At 48.7% G+C, this 24,539-nt stretch overlaps 1 protein-coding gene across 14 annotated transcripts in view; it reads right to left on the bottom strand.

Moving 5' to 3' along the window:
* The window catches only part of LOC110518716 (neurocalcin-delta A), a 110,867-nt gene that overhangs the window by 10,128 nt on the left and 76,200 nt on the right, over nt 1-24,539 (bottom strand). For all 14 annotated transcript variants that reach the window (XM_090219327.1, XM_090219312.1, XM_090219317.1 and 11 more), the window contains 2 exons: nt 6,737-7,138; nt 3,042-3,147 (listed from right to left, as the gene is read on the bottom strand). In XM_090219327.1, the coding sequence (XP_090075453.1) occupies nt 3,042-3,147; nt 6,737-7,114 (484 nt within the window). In that variant the 5' untranslated portion in view covers nt 7,115-7,138. The remainder of the gene's footprint in view (nt 1-3,041; nt 3,148-6,736; nt 7,139-24,539) is intronic.

Genomic DNA, 24,539 nt, shown 5'->3' with positions numbered 1-24,539 from the left:
ATTACCGGTTTAGCACAGAAGGGGGCGCTGAAAAGCCCACTGGGCCCCTATTACCAGAATGCTAACCAAATTACCACAAACTAATAGCAAAATCACATTGACGCTGTTAGCTAAATGCTAACAAGCGAAAAAGTACATAAACGAATTGCAAAGACAAACAAATCCCTCTCATAAAGTTATACAAGCATAGTTAGTAGTTACCGGATGTAAAGATATACAAGCATAGTTAGTAGTTACCGGATGTAAAGATATACAAGCATAGCTAGTAGTTACCGGATGTAAAGATATACAAGCATAGCTAGAAGTTACCGGATGTAGAGTTATACAAGCATAGTTAGTAGTTACCGGATGTAAAGATATACAAGCATAGCTAGTAGTTACCGGATGTAAAGATATACAAGCATAGCTAGAAGTTACCGGATGTAGAGTTAAACAAGCATAGTTAGTAGTTACCGAATGTAGAGTTATACAAGCATAGCTAGTAGTTACCGGATGTAGAGTTATACAAGCATAGCTAGTAGTTACCGGATGTAGAGTTATACAAGCATAGTTAGTAGTTACCGGATGTAGAGTTATACAAGCATAGTTAGTGTACATCCGGTAACACTAACACGGTATACCCTATACCAGTACACTAACACGGTATACCCTATACCCTATACCAGTACACTAACACAGTATACCCTATACCAGTACACTAACACGGTATACCCTATACCAGTACACTAACACGGTATACCCTATTCCCTATACCAGTACACTAACACGGTATACCCTATACCAGTACACTAACACGTTATACCCTATACCAGTACACTAACACGGTATACCCTATACCAATACACTAACACGGTATACCCTATACCAGTACACTAACACGGTATACCCTATACCAGTACACTAACACGGTATACCCTATACCAGTACACTAACACGGTATACCCTATACCAGTACACTAACACGGTATACCCTATACCAGTACACTAACACGGTATACCCTATACCAGTACACTAACACGGTATACCCTATACCCTATACCAGTACACTAACATGTTATACCCTATACCAGTACACTAACACGGTATACCCTATACCAGTACACTAACACGGTATACCCTATACCAGTACACTAACACGGTATACCCTATACCAGTACACTAACACGGTATACCCTATACCAGTACACTAACACGGTATACCCTATACCAGTACACTAACACGTTATACCCTATACCAGTACACTAACACGGTATACCCTATACCAGTACACTAACACGGTATACCCTATACCAGTACACTAACACGGTATACCCTATACCAGTACACTAACACGGTATACCCTATACCAGTACACTAACACGGTATACCCTATACCCTATACCAGTAAACTAACACGGTATACCCTATACCAGTACACTAACACGGTATACCCTATACCAGTACACTAACACGGTATACCCTATACCAGTACACTAACACAGTATACCCTATACCAGTACACTAACACGGTATACCCTATACCAGTACACTAACACGGTATACCCTATACCCTATACCAGTACACTAACACGGTATACCTTATACCCTATACCAGTACACTAACACAGTATACCCTATACCCTATACCAGTACACTAACACGGTATACCCTATACCAGTACACTAACACGGTATACCCTATACCAGTACACTAACACGGTATACCCTATACCAGTACACTAACACGGTATACCCTATACCAGTACACTAACACGGTATACCCTATACCAGTACACTAACACGGTATACCCTATACCCTATACCAGTACACTAACACGGTATACCCTATACCAGTACACTAACACGGTATACCCTATACCAGTACACTAACACGGTATACCCTATACCCTATACCAGTACACTAACACGGTATACCCTATACCAGTACACTAACACGTTATACCCTATACCAGTACACTAACACGGTATACCCTATACCAGTACACTAACACGGTATACCCTATACCAGTACACTAACACGGTATACCCTATACCCTATACCAGTACACTAACACGGTATACCCTATACCAGTACACTAACACGGTATACCCTATACCAGTACACTAACACGGTATACCCTATACCAGTACACTAACACGTTATACCCTATACCAGTACACTAACACGGTATACCCTATACCAGTACACTAACACGGTATACCCTATACCAGTACACTAACACGGTATACCCTATACCAGTACACTAACACGGTATACCCTATACCAGTACACTAACACGGTATACCCTATTCCCTATACCAGTACACTAACACGGTATACCCTATACCAGTACACTAACACGGTATACCCTATACCAGTACACTAACACGGTATACCCTATACCCTATACCAGTAAACTAACACGGTATACCCTATACCAGTACACTAACACGGTATACCCTATACCAGTACACTAACACAGTATACCCTATACCAGTACACTAACACGGTATACCCTATACCAGTACACTAACACAGTATACCCTATACCAGTACACTAACACGGTATACCCTATACCAACACACTAACACGGTATACCCTATACCAGTACACTAACACGGTATACCCTATACCAATACACTAACACGGTATACCCTATACCAGTACACTAACACAGTATACCCTATACCAGTACACTAACACGGTATACCCTATACCAACACACTAACACGGTATACCCTATACCAGTAAACTAACACGGTATACCCTATACCAGTACACTAACACGGTATACCCTATACCAGTACACTAACACGGTATACCCTATACCAGTACACTAACACGGTATACCCTATACCAGTACACTAACACGGTATACCCTACACCAGTACACTAACACGGTATACCCTACACCAGTACACTAACACGGTATACCCTATACCAGTACACTAACACGGTATACCCTATACGAGTACACTAACACGGTATACCCTATACCAGTACACTCCCTCTATCGGCTGCCACTGTAGGCTGTAATGTGTGTATGAGATGAGATGTACCGTCTCTGTTGGTGTCCATCTGTCTGAAGATCTTCTCTGTTCTCTTCTCTGGAGTAGACTCATCCTCTGGCATCTTCATCACAGACGACACCATCTTATAGATCGCCTGGAGAATAAACACACAGACACCATCTTATAGATCACCTGGAGAATTAAACACACAGACATCCTGGAGAATTAAACACACAGACACCATCTTATAGATCACCTGGAGAATTAAACACACAGACACCATCTTATAGACCACCTGGAGAATTAAACACACAGACACCATCTTATAGATCACCTGGAGAATTAAACACACAGACACCATCTTATAGATCACCTGGAGAATTAAACACACAGACACCATCTTATAGATCACCTGGAGAATTAAACACACAGACATCCTGGAGAATTAAACACACAGACACCATCTTATAGATCACCTGGAGAATTAAACACACAGACACCATCTTATAGATCACCTGGAGAATTAAACACACAGACACCATCTTATAGATCACATGGAGAATTAAACACACAGACATCCTGGAGAATTAAACACACAGACACCATCTTATAGATCACATGGAGAATTAAACACACAGACACCATCTTATACCCTGAACAAAAATATAAACACAACATGTAAAGTGTTGGTCTCATGAGCTGAAATAAAAGATCCCAGAAATGTAAAAAAAAAATAAAAAAAATGGAGCGATAATATTTTTGTTCAGTATAGATGTCTACAAATAACAATGAATCTCTAAATGTTCCATGATGATAAAATGAGATCTTCACTCTGCAACACGGTCTGGAAGGTTCTATTGGAGGAATATGGTCTGGAAGGTTCTATTGGAGGAATATGGTCTGGAATGTTCTATTGGAGGATTATGGTCCAGACTACGGCTCTGCAACACAGTCTGGAAGGTTCTATTGGAGGAATATGGTCTGGAAGGTTCTATTGGAGGAATATGGTCCAGACTACGGCTCTGCAACACGGTCTGGAAGGTTCTATTGGAGGAATATGGTCTGGAAGGTTCTATTGGAGGAATATGGTCTGGAAGGTTCTATTGGAGGAATATGGTCCAGACTACGGCTCTGCAACACAGTCTGGAAGGTTCTATTGGAGGAATATGGTCTGGAATGTTCTATTGGAGGAATATGGTCCAGACTACGGCTCTGCAACACGGTCTGGAAGGTTCTATTGGAGGAATATGGTCTGGAAGGTTCTATTGGAGGAATATGGTCCGGAAGGTTCTATTGGAGGAATACGGTCTGGAAGGTTCTATTGGAGGAATATGGTCCAGACTACGGCTCTGCAACACGGTCTGGAAGGTTCTATTGGAGGAATATGGTCTGGAAGGTTCTATTGGAGGAATAATGGTCTGGAAGGTTCTATTGGAGGAATATGGTCTGGAAGGTTCTATTGGAGGAATATGATGCAGACTACGGCTTTGCAACACGGTCTGGAAGGTTCTATTGGAGGAATATGGTCTGGAAGGTTCTATTGGAGGAATATGGTCTGGAAGGTTCTATTGGAGGAATATGGTCTAGAAGGTTCTATTGGAGGAATATGGTCTGGAAGGTTCTATTGGAGGAATATGGTCCAGACTACGGCTCTGCAACACAGTCTAGAAGGTTCTATTGGAGGAATATGGTCCAGACTATGGCTCTGCAACACGGTCTGGAAGGTTCTATTGGAGGAATATGGTCTGGAAGGTTCTATTGGAGGAATATGGTCTGGAAGGTTCTATTGGAGGAATATGATCCAGACTACGGCTTTGCAACACGGTCTGGAAGGTTCTATTGGAGGAATATGGTCTGGAAGGTTCTATTGGAGGAATATGGTCCAGACTACGGCTCTGCAACACGGTCTGGAAGGTTCTATTGGAGGAATATGGTCCAGACTACGGCTCTGCAACAGTCTGGAAGGTTCTATTGGAGGAATATGGTCTGGAAGGTTCTATTGGAGGAATAAGGTCTGGAAGGTTCTATTGGAGGAATATGGTCCAGACTACGGCTCTGCAACGCGGTCTGGAAGGTTCTATTGGAGGAATATGGTCTGGAAGGTTCTATTGGAGGAATATGGTCTGGAAGGTTCTATTGGAGGAATATGGTCCAGACTACGGCTCTGCAACACGGTCTGGAAGGTTCTATTGGAGGAATATGGTCCAGACTACGGCTCTGCAACACGGTCTGGAAGGTTCTATTGGAGGAATATGATCCAGACTACGGCTTTGCAACACGGTCTGGAAGGTTCTATTGGAGGAATATGGTCTGGAAGGTTCTATTGGAGGAATATGGTCTGGAAGGTTCTATTGGAGGAATAAGGTCTGGAAGGTTCTATTGGAGGAATATGGTCTGGAATGTTCTATTGGAGGAATATGGCCTGGAATGTTCTATTGGAGGAATATGGCCTGGAATGTTCTTTTGGAGGAATATGGTCTGGAAGGTTCTATTGGAGGAATATGGTCTGGAAGGTTCTATTGGAGGAATATGGTCTGGAAGGTTCTATTGGAGGAATATGGTCCAGACTACGGCTCTGCAACACGGTCTGGAAGGTTCTATTGGAGGAATATGGTCTGGAAGGTTCTATTGGAGGAATAAGGTCTGGAAGGTTCTATTGGAGGAATATGGTCTGGAATGTTCTATTGGAGGAATATGGTCTGGAATGTTCTATTGGAGGAATATGGTCTGGAATGTTCTATTGGAGGAATATGGTCTGGAAGGTTCTATTGGAGGAATATGGTCCAGACTACGGCTTTGCCAGTGATAATGACATTGTCAAGAAATACTTGAATCCTTAGTCAATTATTTTTCTCTAAGTCTTTCTCTGCTAGATACATGGCCATAGGAAAGTCTTTAGAGTAAATGACCTGTTGAAACAGTACATGTAGCAGAGGGACTGTCTGCCAGCGAGCTGGGAGCTCGGACTGGTCTGGGACTGGGAGCTAGGACTGGTCTGGGACGGAGCTAGGACTGGGAGCTATGACTGGTCTGGGACTGGGAGCTATGACTGGTCTGGGACTGGGAGCTAGGACTGGTCTGGGACTGGGAGCTAGGACTGGTCTGGGACTGTCTGCCAGCGGGCTGGGAGCTCGGATCTGGTCTGGGACTGGGAGCTAGGACTGGTCTGGGACTGGGAGCTAGGACGGAGCTAGGACTGGTCGGGGACGGAGCTAGGACTGAGCTAGGACTGGTCTGGGACTGTCTGCCAGCGGGCTGGGAGCTAGGACTGGTCTGGGACTGTCTGCCAGCGGGCTGGGAGCTCAAACTGGTCTGGGACTGTCTGCCAGAGGGCTGGGAGCTAGGACTGGTCTGGGACTGGGAGCTAGGACTGGTCTGGGACTGGGAACTCGGACTGGTCTGGGACTGGGAACTCGGACTGGTCTGGGACTTGGAACACGGACTGGTCTGGGACTGTCTCCCAGCGGGCTGGGAGCTAGGACTGGTCTGGGACTGTCTCCCAGCGGGCTGGCAGCTCTAACTGGTCTGGGACTGTCTGCCAGCGGGATGGGAGCTAGGACTGGTCTGGGACTGTCTCCCAGCGGGCAGGCAGCTCTAACTGGTCTGGGACTGTCTGCCAGCGGGATGGGAGCTCCAGCATCTCAGACATGCTCATGCATCTGTTCCCATCCAGGTCGTGCATATCGTGCCTACAAATAACTCACACCAGAACTACAAATCCCAGCTCTCTGTTCCTGCCTCACCTGTACGATCTCCAGCATCTCAGACTTGCTGATGTATCCGTTCCCGTCCAGGTCGTACATGCTGAAGGCCCACTTCAATTTCTGCTCCAGCTTGCCCCGCGACGTGACGCTAAGCGCGATGATGAACTCCCGGAAGTCTATCGTCCCGTCCCCGTTGGCGTCGAAGGTGCGGAAGACGTGCTCTGCGAACTTGGAGGCGTCTCCGTAAGGGAAGAAGTTACCGTAGATCTTCTTAAACTCCTCCATGGAGAGGTTCCCGCTGGGGCAGTCCCTCAGGAAGCCCTTATACCACTCCTGAATCTCATGCTCTGTGAAGTCCGTGCTCTCCAGCAGATCCTGCATCACCTCAGGGCGGAGTTTGCTGTTCTGCTTCCCCATGACTGGTGGTTACTATAGTAACAGCTGGAAGAGAGAGAGAGAGAGGGGAAACAGAAGCTGAGAAAAGGAGAGGAAGATGTCCACTAGTACTGAAGACCATGATGATAACAGCTAACAGAAAGAACAACATGTTGGCTGTATGTTGACGGCTGTACAGAGAAATTAGAGATGCACATCCTACAAGACACAGGAGAAGAAAAAGGACCCACAACGTATGTTTGGTTGTTTGCATATCACAGAAAGCTTCATTAGAAGACTACTTAGTTATCAGAGCAGCAAAGTAAGCAGACAGAACAGTATCTCTCTACTGCTATGCAACAAAACCGCCTGTATCCTTCTAAGGTACCCTCATTGTGGAACGAGGGAGAAGTGTACATCACTGTGTCCAGGAGTCTTCACATGCTCAATGTAACCAAACACATTGTTCTGTCTGAAGTGATGGAATATTCCATGCAGACAGACAGACACAAATATGTCCATGGGACATACTACAGAACTATAACAGTTGACAGAGCGATGGGTCATACTACAGAACTATAACAGTTGACAGAGCGATGAGTCATACTACAGAATTCTAACAGTTGACAGAGCGATGAGTCATACTACAGAACTATAACAGTTGACAGAGCGATGAGTCATACTACAGAACTATAACAGTTGACAGAGCGATGAGTCATACTACAGAACTATAACAGTTGACAGAGCGATGAGTCATACTACAGAACTATAACAGTTGACAGAGCGATGAGTCATACTACAGAACTATAACAGTTGACAGAGCGATGAGTCATACTACAGAACTATAACAGTTGACAGAGCGATGAGTCATATTACAGAACTATAACAGTCGACAGAGCGATGAGTCATACTACAGAACTATAACAGTTGACAGAGTGATGAGTCATACTACAGAACTATAACAGTTGACAGAGTGATGAGTCATACTACAGAACTATAACAGTTGACAGAGTGATGAGTCATACTACAGAACTATAACAGTTGACAGAGTGATGAGTCATACTACAGAACTATAACAGTTGACAGAGTGATGAGTCATACTACAGAACTATAACAGTTGACAGAGCGATGAGTCATACTACAGAACTATAACAGTTGACAGAGCGATGAGTCATACTACGGAACTATAACAGTTGACAGAGCGATGAGTCATACTACAGAACTATAACAGTTGACAGAGCGATGAGTCATACTACAGAACTATAACAGTTGACAGAGCGATGAGTCATACTACAGAACTATAACAGTTGACAGAGCGATGAGTCATACTACAGAACTATAACAGTTGACAGAGTGATAAGTCATACTACAGAACTATAACAGTTGACAGAGAGATGAGTCATACTACAGAACTATAACAGTTGACAGAGCGATGAGTCATACTACAGAACTATAACAGTTGACAGAGCGATGAGTCATACTACAGAACTATAACAGTTGACAGAGCGATGAGTCATACTACAGAACTATAACAGTTGACAGAGCGATGAGTCATACTACAGAACTATAACAGTTGACAGAGCGATGAGTCATACTACAGAACTATAACAGCTGACAGAGCGATGAGTCATACTACAGAACTATAACAGTTGACAGAGCGATGAGTCATACTACGGAACTATAACAGTTGACAGAGCGATGAGTCATAAGTCACCACTAAAAGCTACCTGGCTCCTTCCTCCTCAAATTCACAAAATCCACCACTTCAGTGCAAGACACCACTTCATAACAAACTCAACTTCACAAAGCTCATAGGTCCTTTACCGCTCAAGAGAAACAAGACACACTAAGGTCCGCACCAAACCCAACTTCATCAAGTTCCTAAGTGGTTTCCGGATGGAGACGGGCCTTACACAGTACAGCTCTAGAGAAGGGCTGGTAGAGCGTCTAAGCTGAGGCCTTACACAGTACAGCTCTAGAGAAGGGCTGGTAGAACGTCTAAGCTGAGGCCTTACACAGTGCAGCTCTAGAGAAGGGCTGGTAGAACGTCTACTATGTACCAGACAGAGCTGAAGCCTTACACAGTGCAGCTCTAGAGAAGGGCTGGTAGATCGTCTACTATGTACCAGACAGAGCTGAGGCCTTACACAGTGCAGCTCTAGAGAAGGGCTGGTAGATCGTCTACTATGTACCAGACAGAGCTGAGGCCTTACACAGTGCAGCTCTAGAGAAGGGCTGGTAGATCGTCTACTATGTACCAGAGAGCTGAGGCCTTACACAGTACAGCTCTAGAGAAGGGCTGGTAGATCGTCTACTATGTACCAGACAGAGCTGAGGCCTTACACAGTGCAGCTCTAGAGAAGGGCTGGTAGAACGTCTACTATGTACCAGACAGAGCTGAGGCCTTACACAGTGCAGCTCTAGAGAAGGGCTGGTAGATCGTCTATTATGTACCAGACAGAGCTGAAGCCTTACACAGTACAGCTCTAGAGAAGGGCTGGTAGATCGTCTACTATGTACCAGACAGAGCTGAGGCCTTACACAGTGCAGCTCTAGAGAAGGGCTGGTAGAGCGTCTAAGCTGAGGCCTTACACAGTGCAGCTCTAGAGAAAGGCTGGTAGAGCGTCTAAGCTGAGGCCTTACACAGTGCAGCTCTAGAGAAGGGCTGGTAGATCGTCTAAGCTGAGGCCTTACACAGTGCAGCTCTAGAGAAGGGCTGGTAGAGCGTCTAAGCTGAGGCCTTACACAGTGCAGCTCTAGAGAAGGGCTGGTAGAGCGTCTAAGCTGAGGCCTTACACAGTGCAGCTCTAGAGAAGGGCTGGTAGATCGTCTAAGCTGAGGCCTTACACAGTGCAGCTCTAGAGAAGGGCTGGTAGATCGTCTAAGCTGAGGCCTTACACAGTGCAGCTCTAGAGAAGGGCTGGTAGAGCGTCTAAGCTGAGGCCTTACACAGTGCAGCTCTAGAGAAGGGCTGGTAGAGCGTCTAAGCTGAGGCCTTACACAGTGCAGCTCTAGAGAAAGGCTTGAATGTAGTTTGCATACACTTAGGTTGGAGTCATTTAAACTCGTTTTTCAACCACTCCACATATTTCTTGTTAACAAACTATAGTTTTGGCAAGTCGGTTAGGACATCTACTTTGTGCATTACACAAGAGTAATTTTTCCAAGAATTGTTTACAGACAGATTATTTAATTTATAATCCACTGTATCACAATTCCAGTGGGTCAGAAGTTTACATAAACTAAGTTGACTGTGCCTTTAAACAGATTGGAAAATTCCAGAAAATTATGTCATGGCTTTAGAAGCTTCTGATAGGCTAATTGACATAATTTGAGTCAATTGGAGGTGCACCTGTGGATGTATTTCAAGGCCTACCTTCAAACTCAGTGCCTCATTGCTTGACAAATCAAAAGAAATCAGCCAAGACCTCAGAAAAAGAACTGTAGACCTCCACACGTCTGGTTCATTCAATTTCCTGAAGGTACCACGTTCATCTGTACAAACAATAGTTACGCAAGTCTAAACACCATGGGACCACATTCCACATTCTTAAAATAAAGTGGTGAGCCTAACTGACCTAAGACAGGGAATTTTTACTAGGATAATATGTCAGGAATTGTGAAAAACTGTCTGAAGGTGAATGTAAACTTCCGACTTCCAACTGTATGTACCAGACAGCTGCGGAGTAGAGGAGTCTGTCCTCAGGAGAATGTGTTCATCCAACTCTCAGCGGCCGGAAAGTCTGTCTCATATCACAACGTCTCTGACGTTTCCTACTTTTAAAAAAAAATAGACCCTTTTTCGTGGTATCCAATTGGTAGTAGTTACAGTCTTGTCTCATCGCTGCAACTCCAGTACGGACTCGGGAGAGGCGAAAGTCGAGAGCCGTGCGTTCTCCGAATCACAACCGAACCAAGCTTCTTGACACAATGCCCACTTAATCCGGAAGCCAGCCGCACCAATGTGTCGGAGGAAATACCGTACACCTGGCGACCGTGTCAGCGTGCCCGGCCCGCCAACAGTCGCTAGTTAGTGCGCGATGGGAAAAGGACATTCCTGCCGGCCAAACCCTCCCCTAACCCAGACAACGCTGGGCCAAACCCTCCCCTAACCCAGACAACGCTGGGCCAAACCCTCCCCTAACCCGGACGACGCTGGGCCAAACCCTCCCCTAACCCGGATGACGCTGGGCCAAACCCTCCCCTAACCCGGATGACGCTGGGCCAAACCCTCCCCTAACCCGGACGACGCTGGGCCAAACCCTCCCCTAACCCAGACGACGCTGGGCCAAACCCTCCCCTAACCCAGACAACGCTGGGCCAAACCCTCCCCTAACCCGGACGACGCTGGGCCAAACCCTCCCCTAACCCGGACGACACTGGGCCAAACCCTCCCCTAACCCGGACGACGCTGGGCCAAACCCTCCCCTAACCCGGACGACGCTGGGTCAAACCCTCCCCTAACCCGGACGACGCTGGGCCAAACCCTCCCCTAACCTGGATGACGCTGGGCCAAACCCTCCCCTAACCCGGATGACGCTGGGCCAAACCCTCCCCTAACCCGGACGACGCTGGGCCAAACCCTCCCCTAACCCGGACGACGCTGGGCCAAACCCTCCCCTAACCCGGACGACGCTGGGCCAAACCCTCCCCTAACCTGGATGACGCTGGGCCAAACCCTCCCCTAACCCAGACGACGCTGGGCCAAACCCTCCCCTAACCCGGACGACACTGGGCCAAACCCTCCCCTAACCCGGACGACACTGGGCCAAACCCTCCCCTAACCTGGACGACGCTGGGCCAAACCCTCCCCTAACCAGGACGACGCTGGGCCAAACCCTCCCCTAACCCAGACGACGCTGGGCCAAACCCTCCCCTAACCCGGACGACGCTGGGCCAAACCCTCCCCTAACCCGGACGACGCTGGGCCAAACCCTCCCCTAACCCGGACGACGCTGGGCCAAACCCTCCCCTAACCCCGGACGACGCTGGGCCAAACCCTCCCCTAACCCAGACGACGCTGGGCCAAACCCTCCCCTAACCCGGACGACGCTGGGCCAAACCCTCCCCTAACCCGGACGACGCTGGGCCAAACCCTCCCCTAACCCGGACGACGCTGGGCCAAACCCTCCCCTAACCCGGACGACGCTGGGCCAAACCCTCCCCTAACCCGGACGACGCTGGGCCAAACCCTCCCCTAACCCGGACGACGCTGGGCCAAACCCTCCCCTAACCCGGACGACGCTGGGCCAAACCCTCCCCTAACCCCGGTCGACGCTGGGCCAAACCCTCCCCTAACCCCGGACGACGCTGGGCCAAACCCTCCCCTAACCCGGACGACACTGGGCCAAACCCTCCCCTAACCCGGACGACACTGGGCCAAACCCTCCCCTAACCCAGACGACGCTGGGCCAAACCCTCCCCTAACCAGGACGACGCTGGGCCAAACCCTCCCCTAACCCAGACGACGCTGGGCCAAACCCTCCCCTAACCCAGACGACGCTGGGCCAAACCCTCCCCTAACCCGGACGACGCTGGGCCAAACCCTCCCCTAACCCGGACGACGCTGGGCCAAACCCTCCCCTAACCAGGACGACGCTGGGCCAATTGTGCGCCGCCCCATGGGTTTCCTGCTCGCGGCCCGCTGGACTCAAACCCAGAATCTCTAGAGGCACAGCGATGTCTTAAGACCACTGAGCCACTCGGGAGGCCCTCTCTGACAATTACTGCAACAGGAAGTGAGTTCCCCCCCCTCCCTCTCTCTCTCTGTGAGGTCAGGTGTCTCTCTCTGTGAGGTCAGGTGTCTCTCTCTGTGAGGTCAGGTCTCTCTCTCTGTGAGGTCAGGTCTCTCTCTCTGTGAGGTCAGCTCTCTCTCTCTGTGAGGTCAGGTCTCTCTATCTGTGAGGTCAGGTCTCGCTATCTGTGAGGTCAGGTCTCTCTCTCTGTGAGGTCAGGTCTCTCTCTCTGTGAGGTCAGGTCTCTCTCTCTGTGAGGTCAGGTCTCTCTCTCTGTGAGGTCAGGTCTCTCTCTCTGAGGTCAGGTCTCTCTCTGTGAGGTCAGGTCTCTCTCAATTCAACTCCATTCAAAAGGTCTTTATTGGCATGGGAAACAAATTATACATACGAAAGTATGTGGACACAGAGACAGGAGAGGAGACATGGACAGGGAGAGGAGACATGGACAGGGAGAGGAGACATGGACAGGGAGAGGAGACATGGACAGGGAGAGGAGACATGGACAGAGACAGGAGAGGAGACATGGACAGAGACAGGAGAGGAGACATGGACAGAGACAGGAGAGGAGACATGGACAGAGACAGGAGAGGAGACATGGACAGAGACAGGAGAGGAGACATGGACAGAGACAGGAGACATGCTGTCCATCACACAGGACACCCGTTAGGATCTCTCCACCTCCCCTAGAGAGACAGGACACCCGTTAGGATCTCTCCACCTCCCCTAGAGAGACAAGACACCCGTTAGGATCTCTCCACCTCCCCTAGAGAGACAAGACACCCGTTAGGATCTCTCCACCTCCCCTAGAGAGACAGGACACCCGTTAGGATCTCTCCACCTCCCCTAGAGAGACAAGACACCCGTTAGGATCTCTCCACCTCCCCTAGAGAGACAGGACACCCGTTAGGATCTCTCCACCTCCCCTAGAGAGACAGGACACCCGTTAGGATCTCTCCACCTCCCCTAGAGAGACAGGACACCCGTTAGGATCTCTCCACCTCCCCTAGAGAGAGACACTCAGCATTCTGGAGACCTTTAAACTGCCGCCTGGTTCTCTCAGTAGTTGCCATGGAAACCTCCAGCACAGACTAGAGACCATTGATAAGCTGTAAAAACACCCTGAGAGAGAGGGGAGACGGAGGGAGGAAAAATGGAGAGATGGGAGGGAGGAGATATGGAGGGAGGGGGTATGGAAGGAGAAAGGAGGGAAGGAAGGAGATATGTAGGGAACGGAGGAGATATGGAGAGAAGGGAGGGAGGGGGTATGGGAGGAGAAAGGAGGGAACGGAGAAGAGTGAGGGGAGAAGAGTGAGGGCTGATGGTTAGTGGGGTGTGTGTGATTGACCTGAGAGAGGGGGGGGGGGGCCTGGTGGTTAGTGGGGTGTGTGTGATTGACCTGAGAGAGGGGGGGGGGGGGGGGGGGGGGGGGGGCTGGTGGTTAATGGGGTGTGTGTGTGTGTGTGTGTGTGTGTGTGTGATTGACCTGAGAGAGTGAGGGCTGACGGTTAGTGGGGTGTGTGTGATTGACCTGAGAGAGTGAGGGGAGAAGAGTGAGAGCTGGTGGTTAGTGGGGTGTGTGTGATTGACCTGAGAGAGGGGGGGGGGGGCTGGTGGTTAGTGGGGTGTGTGTGATTGACCTGAGAGGGGGGGTGGGGATAGCTGGCTTTAGCCTGGCTAAAAGGACAGCCTATAGATCATATGAAGGACCCAAGCCACAACACTGCCTCCACAGCTGAGGAGAGGATGATACAGGTCCAGGTAAGAAACAGCACGGTGACAACAGCACGGTGACATCACCACAACAGCACAGTGACAACAGCACGGTGACATCACCACAACAGCACGGTGACAACAGCACGGTGACAACAGCACGGTGACATCACCACAACAGCACGGTGACAACAGCACGGTGACATCACCACAACAGCACGGTGACAACAGCACGGTGACATGGTGACAACAGCACGGTGACAACAGCACGGTGACACGGTGACAACAGCACGGTGACAACAGCACGGTGACATCACCACAACAGCACGGTGACAACAGCACGGTGACAACAGCACGGTGACATGGTGACAACAGCACGGTGACAACAGCACGGTGACACGGTGACAACAGCACGGTGACAACAGCACGGTGACATCACCACAACAGCACGGTGACAACAGCACGGTGACAACAGCACGGTGACATCACCACAACAGCACGGTGACAACAGCACGGTGACAACAGCCCGGTGACAACAGCACGGTGACCACAGCCCGGTGACAATAGCATGGTGACAACAGCACGGTGACATCACCACAACAGCACGGTGACAACAGCACGGTGACAATAGCACGGTGACAACAGCCCGGTGAAAGCCAGAGCGTATCACAAGGAGACGCCCCTTTAGGAAAAAGCCATTGCTACAACACGTTTATCGGCTACAACACGTAGACCGGCTACAACACGTAGACCGGCTACAACATGCTTACTGGCTACAACACGTAGACCGGCTACAACATGCTTACCGGCTACAACACGTAGACCGGCTACAACACGTAGACCGGCTACAACACGTAGACCGGCTACAACATGCTTACCGGCTACAACACGTAGACCGGCTACAACACATAGACCGGCTACAACACGTAGACCGGCTACAACATGCTTACCGGCTACAACACGTAGACCGGCTACAACATGCTTACCGGCTACAACACGTAGACCGGCTACAACACGTAGACCGGCTACAACACGTAGACCGGCTACAACATGCTTACTGGCTACAACACGTAGACCGGCTACAACACGTAGACCGGCTACAACACGTAGACCGGCTACAACATGCTTACCGGCTACAACACGCTTACCGGCTACAACACGCTTACCGGCTACAACACGTAGACCGGCTACAACACGTAGACCGGCTACAACATGCTTACCGGCTACAACACGTAGACCGGCTACAACACGTAGACCGGCTACAACACGTAGACCGGCTACAACACATAGACCGGCTACAACACGTAGACCGGCTACAACATGCTTACCGGCTACAACACGTAGACCGGCTACAACACGTAGACCGGCTACAACACGTAGAGCGGCTACAACATGCTTACTGGCTACAACACGTAGACCGGCTACAACACGTAGACCGGCTACAACACGTAGACCGGCTACAACACGTAGACCGGCTACAACATGCTTACTGGCTACAACACGTAGACCGGCTACAACAATGACCTGCTCCCCCCCCACCCCCCCCTCTCCTACTACGACAGCTGCTCTGTGGGGGAATGACCTGCTTCCCCCCCCCCCACTACGACAGCTGCTCTGTGGGGGAATGACCTGCTACCCCCCACCTCCCCTACTACGACAGCTGCTCTGTGGGGGAATGACCTGCCCCCCCCCCCCCCCACCTCCCCTACTACGACAGCTGCTCTGTGGGGAATGTCCTGCTCCCTTAAGACTCAGAAATAACCGGATGTATCTGGTTTTCAGGGACGGTATCTTCAGCTTCCGTTTCCCCTGAAAACCGGATGTGGGGACTCCGCTCAGGGGTTTCTGTTATGCCTGCCACTCTGGGATAAGCTGTAAACACTCACATAGAAGATGAGGAGGAGGAGAGGGGAAAGGACGAAGAGGACGAGAGGGAGGAATAGAAAGAGGAGGAGAGGGAGGAGGAGAAAGAGGAGGAGAGGGAGGAGGTGAAAGAGGACAAGCAGGAGGAAGAGGAGGAGCGGGAGAAAGAGGAGGAGGACGAAGAGGAGGAGGCCGAGGAGAGGGAAGAGGAGAGGGAGGACGAAGAGGAGGAGCAGGAGGAAGAGGAGCAAGACACTCCCCAGGCCCACTCTACTGTACCCCAACCCTGCCTAAACCACTGTATTACAGACTACTGTACCCCAACCCTGCCTAAACCACCCTACCCAAACCCTGCCTAAACCACCCTGCCTAACCCACCCTGCCTAAACCACCCTGCCTAACCCACCCTGCCTAAACCACTGTATTACAGACTACTGTACCCCAACCCTGCCTAAACCACCCTACCCAAACCCTGCCTAAACCACCCTGCCTAACCCACCCTGTCTAACCCACCCTGCCTAACCCACCCTGCCTAAACCACCCTGCCTAACCCACCCTGTCTAACCCACCCTGCCTAACCCACCCTGCCTAACCCACCCTGCCTAACCCACCCTGCCTAACCCACCCTGCCTAACCCACCCTGCCTAAACCACCCTGCCTAAACCACCCTGCCTAACCCACCCTGCCTAACCCACCCTGCCTAACCCACCCTGCCTAACCCACCCTGCCTAACCCACCCTGCCTAACCCACCCTGCCTAAACCACCCCGCCTAACCCACCCCGCCTAACCCACCCTGCCTAACCCACCCTGCCTAACCCACCCTGCCTAACCCACTGTATTACAGTCTACTGTATTTTAGTCAATGCCACTGACATTGCTGGTCCTAATATTCATATATTTTTACAATTCCATTCTTTTACTTTTAGATGTGTGAATTGTTGTGAATTGTTAGATACTACTGTACTGTTGGAGCTAAGAACACAAGCATTTAGTTAGATACTACTGCACTGTTGGAGCTAGAAACACAAGCATTTAGTTAGATACTACTGCACTGTTGGAGCTAGAAACACAAGCATTTAGTTAGATATTACTGCACTGTTGGAGCTGGGAACTCAAGCATTTAGTTAGATATTACTGCACTGTTGGAGCTAGGAACACAAGCATTTAGTTAGATACTACTGCACTGTTGGAGCTGGGAACTCAAGCATTTAGTTAGATATTACTGCACTGTTGGAGCTAGGAACACAAGCATTTAGATACTACTGTACTGTTGGAGCTAGGAACACAAGCATTTAGTTAGATACTACTGCACTGTTGGAGCTAGAAACACACACATTTAGTTAGATACTACTGCACTGTTGGAGCTAGGAACACAAGCATTTAGTTAGATATTACTGCACTGTTGGAGCTAGGAACACAAGCATTTAGTTAGATACTACTGTTGGAGCTAGGAACTCAAGCATTTAGTTAGATATTACTGCACTGTTGGAGCTAGGAACACAAGCATTTAGTTAGATACTACTGCACTATTGGAGCTAGGAACACAAGCATTTAGTTAGATACTACTGTACTGTTGGAGCTAGAAACACAAGCATTTAGTTAGATATTACTGCACTATTGGAGCTAGGAACACAAGCATTTAGTTAGATACTACTGCACTGTTGGAGCTAGGAACACAAGCATTTAGTTAGATACTACTGCACTGTTGGAGCTAGGAACACAGGTATTTAGTTAGATACTACTGCACTGTTGGAGCTAGGAACACAGGCATTTAGTTAGATATTACTGCACTGTTGGAGCTAGAAACACAAGCATTTAGTTAGATACTACTGCACTGTTGGAGCTAAGAACACAAGCATTTAGTTAGATATTACTGTACTGTTGGAGCTAGAAACAAGCATTTAGTTAGATATTACTGCACTGTTGGAGCTAGAAACACAAGCATTTAGTTAGATATTACTGCACTGTTGGAGCACTGTTGGAGCTAGGAACACAAGCATTTAGTTAGATACTACTGTACTGTTGGAGCTAGAAACACAAGCATTTAGTTAGATATTACTGTTGGAGCTAGGAACACAAGCATTTAGTTAGATACTACTGTACTGTTGGAGCTAAGAACACAAGCATTTAGTTAGATACTACTGTACTGTTGGAGCTAAGAACACAAGCATTTAGTTAGATACTACTGTACTGTTGGAGCTAGGAACACAAGCATTTAGTTAGATATTACTGCACTGTTGGAGCTGGGAACTCAAGCATTTAGTTAGATATTACTGCACTGTTGGAGCTAGAAACACAAGCATTTAGTTAGATATTACTGCACTGTTGGAGCTAGGAACACAAGCATTTAGTTAGATATTACTGCACTGTTGGAGCACTGTTGGAGCTAGGAACACAAGCATTTAGTTAGATACTACTGCACTGTTGGAGCTAGGAACACAAGCATTTAGTTAGATATTACTGCACTGTTGGAGCTAGGAACACAAGCATTTAGTTAGATATTACTGCACTGTTGGAGCTGGGAACACAAGCATTTAGTTAGATATCACTGCACTGTTGGAGCTAGAAACACAAGCATTTAGATAGATACTACTGCACTGTTGGAGCTAGGAACACAAGCATTTAGTTAGATATTACTGCACTATTGGAGCTAGGAACACAAGCATTTAGTTAGATATTACTACACTGTTGGAGCTAGGAACACAAGCATTTAGTTAGATACTACTGCACTGTTGGAGCTAGGAACACAAGCATTTAGTTAGATATTATTGCACTGTTGGAGCTAGGAACACAAGCATTTAGTTAGATATTACTGTTGGAGCTAGAAACACAAGCATTTAGTTAGATATTACTGCACTGTTGGAGCTAGGAACACAAGCATTTAGTTAGATATTACTGCACTGTTGGAGCTAGGAACACAAGCATTTAGTTAGATATTACTGTTGGAGCTAGAAACACAAGCATTTAGTTAGATATTACTGTTGGAGCTAGAAACACAAGCATTTAGTTAGATATTACTGCACTGTTGGAGCTAGGAACACAAGCATTTAGTTAGATATTACTGCACTGTTGGAGCTAGGAACACAGGCATTTAGTTAGATATTACTGCACTGTTGGAGCTAGAAACACAGGCATTTAGTTAGATATTACTGCACTGTTGGAGCTGGGAACTCAAGCATTTAGTTAGATATTACTGCACTGTTGGAGCTAGGAACACAAGCATTTAGTTAGATACTACTGCACTGTTGGAGCTAGAAACACAAGCATTTAGTTAGATACTACTGTTGGAGCTAGAAACACAAGCATTTAGTTAGATACTACTGTTGGAGCTAGAAACACAAGCATTTAGTTAGATATTACTGCACTGTTGGAGCTAGGAACACAAGCATTTAGTTAGATATTACTGCACTGTTGGAGCTAGGAACACAAGCATTTAGTTAGATATTACTGTTGGAGCTAGAAACACAAGCATTTAGTTAGATATTACTGCACTGTTGGAGCTAGGAACACAGGCATTTAGTTAGATATTACTGCACTGTTGGAGCTAGAAACACAAGCATTTAGTTAGATACTACTGTTGGAGCTAGAAACACAAGCATTTAGTTAGATACTACTGTACTGTTGGAGCTAGGAACACAGGCATTTAGTTAGATATTACTGCACTGTTGGAGCTAGGAACACAAGCATTTAGTTAGATACTACTGTTGGAGCTAGAAACACAAGCATTTAGTTAGATACTACTGTTGGAGCTAGAAACACAAGCATTTAGTTAGATACTACTGTTGGAGCTAGAAACACAAGCATTTCACTACACCCACCACTAGCAGGTAAGTGGCCTGACAATCCCCTGCCACTAGCAGGTAAGTAGCCTGAGTTGGGTGTTTGCCAGAGACTGGCCCATTGGGAGGGGTTCAACAACTAAAGGATCTGAATCAGTGTTGAAAAGGAGTCAACAACTAGAGGATCTGACTGTTTAAAAAGAGAAAGGAGTCAACAACTAGAGGATCTGAATCAGTGTTGAAAAGGAGTCAACAACTGGAGGATCTGAATCAGTGTTTAAAAGGAGTCAACAACTGGAGGATCTGAATCAGTGTTTAAAAGGAGTCAACAACTAGAGGATCTGAATCAGTGTGTAAAAGGAGTCAACAACTAGAGAATCTGAATCAGTGTTTAAAAGGAGAAAGGAGTCAACAACTAGAGGATCTGATTCAGTGTGTAAAAGGAGTCAACAACTAAAGGATCTGATTCAGTGTGTAAAAGGAGTCCCATCAGAACAGACACGCGTCACTCCCTCCAACATGGCTTCAGCCTATTGTCTAACAACATGTTCGGTTTGATGCCTCTCCTAGAACAGCTTCTGCTCGATGAGCCCGCTACAGGTTCTAACGGCGTTCCGTTCAGCCGTGTCTCTAAAAAGGGGCCTGCTCCTTCGTCACGTTGCCGCGGCAACAGACTCGGCACGCACAACCAGCCTGTTATTGATACAGAAGAAGAGGAACAACAATAAATCAAACGAGGAAAGAAAATATCAAAAAGAAAATACATTTTCCTCAACGAATCATCCAACTAAAACTAGAAACCTCACAACGTTGTCGCTGGATTACTGCCAGATTACACCACAAGGTATTTGTTGACCAAAGTAGCTATTTCTGGAGCGTAAAAGAGCAACAGTTTTGCAGGAGGTTCTGTACCAGTCCTGGGTCAAATACACGTGTTACCGCCTTCAAATACACGAGGTACCCCCCCCCCCCCCCCTCCCTCTCCTCACATGCAGGAAATCACTGTACTGGTCAGACTAGTGGCTGCATCATGTAGGAGGAGGTCAGTGTGTTTGGAGGAGCCTCTGCAGTCTACAGGAGGGCTGGGGATCAGTGTGCCTGCAGGAGGGCTGGGGGTCAGTGTGTTTAGAGGAGGGCTGGGGGTCAGTGTGTTTGGAGGAGCCTCTGCAGTCTACAGGAGGGCTGGGGGTCAGTGTGCCTGCAGGAGCCTCTGCAGTCTACAGGAGGGCTGGGGGTCAGTGTGTTTGGAGGAGCCGCTGCAGTCTACAGGAGGGCTGGGGGTCAGTGTGCCTGCAGGAGCCTCTGCAGTCTACAGGAGGGCTGGGGGTCAGTGTGTTTGGAGGAGCCTCTGCAGTCTACAGGAGGGCTGGGGGTCAGTGTGCCTGCAGGAGCCTCTGCAGTCTGCAGGAGGGTTGGGGATCAGTGTGCCTGCAGGAGCCTCTGCAGTCTACAGGAGGGCTGGGGGTCAGTGTGCCTGCAGGAGCCTCTGCAGTCTGCAGGAGGGCTGGGGGTCAGTGTGTTTGGAGAAGCCTCTGCAGTCTACAGGAGGGCTGGGGGTCAGTGTGCCTGCAGGAGCCTCTGCAGTCTGCAGGAGGGCTGGGGGTCAGTGTGTTTGGAGGAGCCGCTGCAGTCTACAGGAGGGCTGGGGGTCAGTGTGCCTGCAGGAGCCTCTGCAGTCTACAGGAGGGCTGGGGGTCAGTGTGCCTGCAGGAGCCTCTGCAGTCTACAGGAGGGCTGGGGGTCAGTGTGCCTGCAGGAGGGCTGGGGGTCAGTGTGTTTGGAGGAGCCTCTGCAGTCTACAGGAGGGCTGGGGGTCAGTGTGTTTGGAGGAGCCTCTGCAGTCTACAGGAGGGCTGGGGGTCAGTGTGCCTGCAGGAGGGCTGGGGGTCAGTGTGTTTGGAGGAGCCTCTGCAGTCTACAGGAGGGCTGGGGGTCAGTGTGTTTGGAGGAGCCTCTGCAGTCTACAGGAGGGGGGGAGGGGGGCGTGACTAATGTGTTGGTTCCCTTGTGAGGTTCCTTAAATCCATCAGCAGGCAATTGGCAGGAAGGAGGAATGTCTAACCCCTCCCAGGGCTCGGCAGAGAGGAGAGGAGAGGGACAGCCAGACAGCCCTCTCCAACTCATCAGGACAGACAGACAGCCCTCTCCAACTCATCAGGACAGACAAACAGCCCTCTCCAACTCATCAGGACAGACAGCCAGCCCTCTCCAACTCATCAGGACAGACAGCCAGCCCTCTCCAACTCATCAGGACAGACAGCCAGCCCTCTCCAACTCATCAGGACAGACAGCCAGCCCTCTCCAACTCATCAGGACAGACAGCCAGCCCTCTCCAACTCATCAGGACAGACAGACAGCCCTCTCCAACTCACCAGGACAGACAGACAGCCCTCTCCAACTCGTCAGGACAGACAGCCAGCCCTCTCCAACTCATTAGTTGAGTGTACTGCAGCAGCATACCCATGCTGGTATAAAGAGGGGCTCCAGGGACATGCCCTACAGCCCTGGGGTCCAAACGAACACAGCCCCACTTCCTGTGGTCAGACAGAAATATAGCAACAGGATATGACATAATGGAAAATAACAAACAAAGAGAAAGTAGCATCAGGACAAGGAAACAGGAAGTCAGGGGTCGAGCTGACTCGTCTACCGCTGTTATCATACCATCTGAATACAGCCATAGACCACTCCTTTCTGAAACGGAGGGAAACATTCAAACATGGCTCCTGAAATGTTTCCATGACAGAGCAGCAGTCAGATGTCTTCATCAGGTCTTCATCCTCCTCTGAAACAGAGCAGCAGATGTCTTCATCAGGTCTTCATCTTCATCCTCCTCTGAAACAGAGCAGCAGTCAGATGTCTTCATCAGGTCTTCATCGTCCTGACTTCCTGATACAGTAACTCTGGAGGAGCAGGACAGGCCTAATGTGGACAATCAGCTGTAGACACAGACAGGGACTGGCATGGTTCTCTCTCAACACAATGCCTCGTAGTAACAGACACAGACAGGGACTGGCATGGTTCTCTCTCAACACAATGCCTCGTAGTAACAGACAGAGACTGGCATGGTTCTCTCTCAACACAATGCCTCGTAGTAACAGACAGGGACCGGCATGGTTCTCTCTCAACACAATGCCTCGTAGTAACAGACAGGGACTGGCATGGTTCTCTCTCAACACAATGCCTCGTAGTAACAGACAGGGACTGGCATGGTTCTCTCTCAACACAATGCCTCGTAGTAACAGACAGGGACTGGCATGGTTCTCTCTCAACACAATGCCTCGTAGTAACAGACAGGGACCGGCATGGTTCTCTCTCAACACAATGCCTCGTAGTAACAGACAGAGACTGGCATGGTTCTCTCTCAACACAATGCCTCGTAGTAACAGACAGGGACCGGCATGGTTCTCTCTCAACACAATGCCTCGTAGTAACAGACAGGGACTGGCATGGTTCTCTCTCAACACAATGCCTCGTAGTAACAGACAGGGACTGGCATGGTTCTCTCTCAACACAATGCCTCGTAGTAACAGACAGGGACTGGCATGGTTCTCTCTCAACACAATGCCTCGTAGTAACAGACAGGGACCGGCATGGTTCTCTCTCAACACAATGCTTCGTAGACACAGACACAGACTGGGACCGGCATGGTTCTCTCTCAACACAATGCCTCGTAGTAACAGACAGGGACCGGCATGGTTCTCTCTCAACACAATGCCTCGTAGACACAGATACAGACTGGGACCGGCATGGTTCTCTCTCTCAACACAATGCCTCGTAGTAACAGACAGTTGTTTAACTCTGACCAGACTGCCACCCTGATAATTATTCACACCACTCTCTCAGGGCTTCCCAGCAGGTTAAGACAGAACGGATGACCCAGCACGATGACCCACTCTGAGTGGTGATAATTCCCTCAGGGGAGCTGACTGGGATCCAATCAGCACGCCTGATAATTCCCTCAGGGGAGCAGAGGTTCCTATGGTTCTATGCAAACTCAAGTCCTTCCACAGAGGCTAAATGAGGTTCCTATGGTTCTATGCAGAGGTTCCTATGGTTCTATGCAAACATTATACTAAAACCGGTGACAGTCTATGAGTCCGGGGGAAGTGAAACAACCCCAGAGAGGTCACAGGTCATCAACGCTCACCAAGCAAGGGGTTTTTCTATGGAGATCAATGAGTGTCGAATTTACTTAACAGAAGAAAAGGTTAATTTGGGACGTGTGACTTCTCTGATGGAATAGAAGGTCCGTAGTGATTAGGTTGTTATGAGTGTACTGGTATACGTAGGACACGTGACATCCCAACACTATCTGGGAGTTGTTCCGTAGTGATTAGGTTGTGGCATCCCAACACTATCTGGGAGTTGTTCTGTAG

Source organism: Oncorhynchus mykiss, chromosome 3, assembly GCF_057628025.1.
Source record: "Oncorhynchus mykiss isolate SJ-2025 chromosome 3, ASM5762802v1, whole genome shotgun sequence".
Taxonomy (NCBI): domain Eukaryota; kingdom Metazoa; phylum Chordata; class Actinopteri; order Salmoniformes; family Salmonidae; genus Oncorhynchus; species Oncorhynchus mykiss.
The sequence above is the reverse complement of the archived record's forward strand: the minus strand, read 5'-3'. Positions and strand labels throughout refer to the sequence as shown.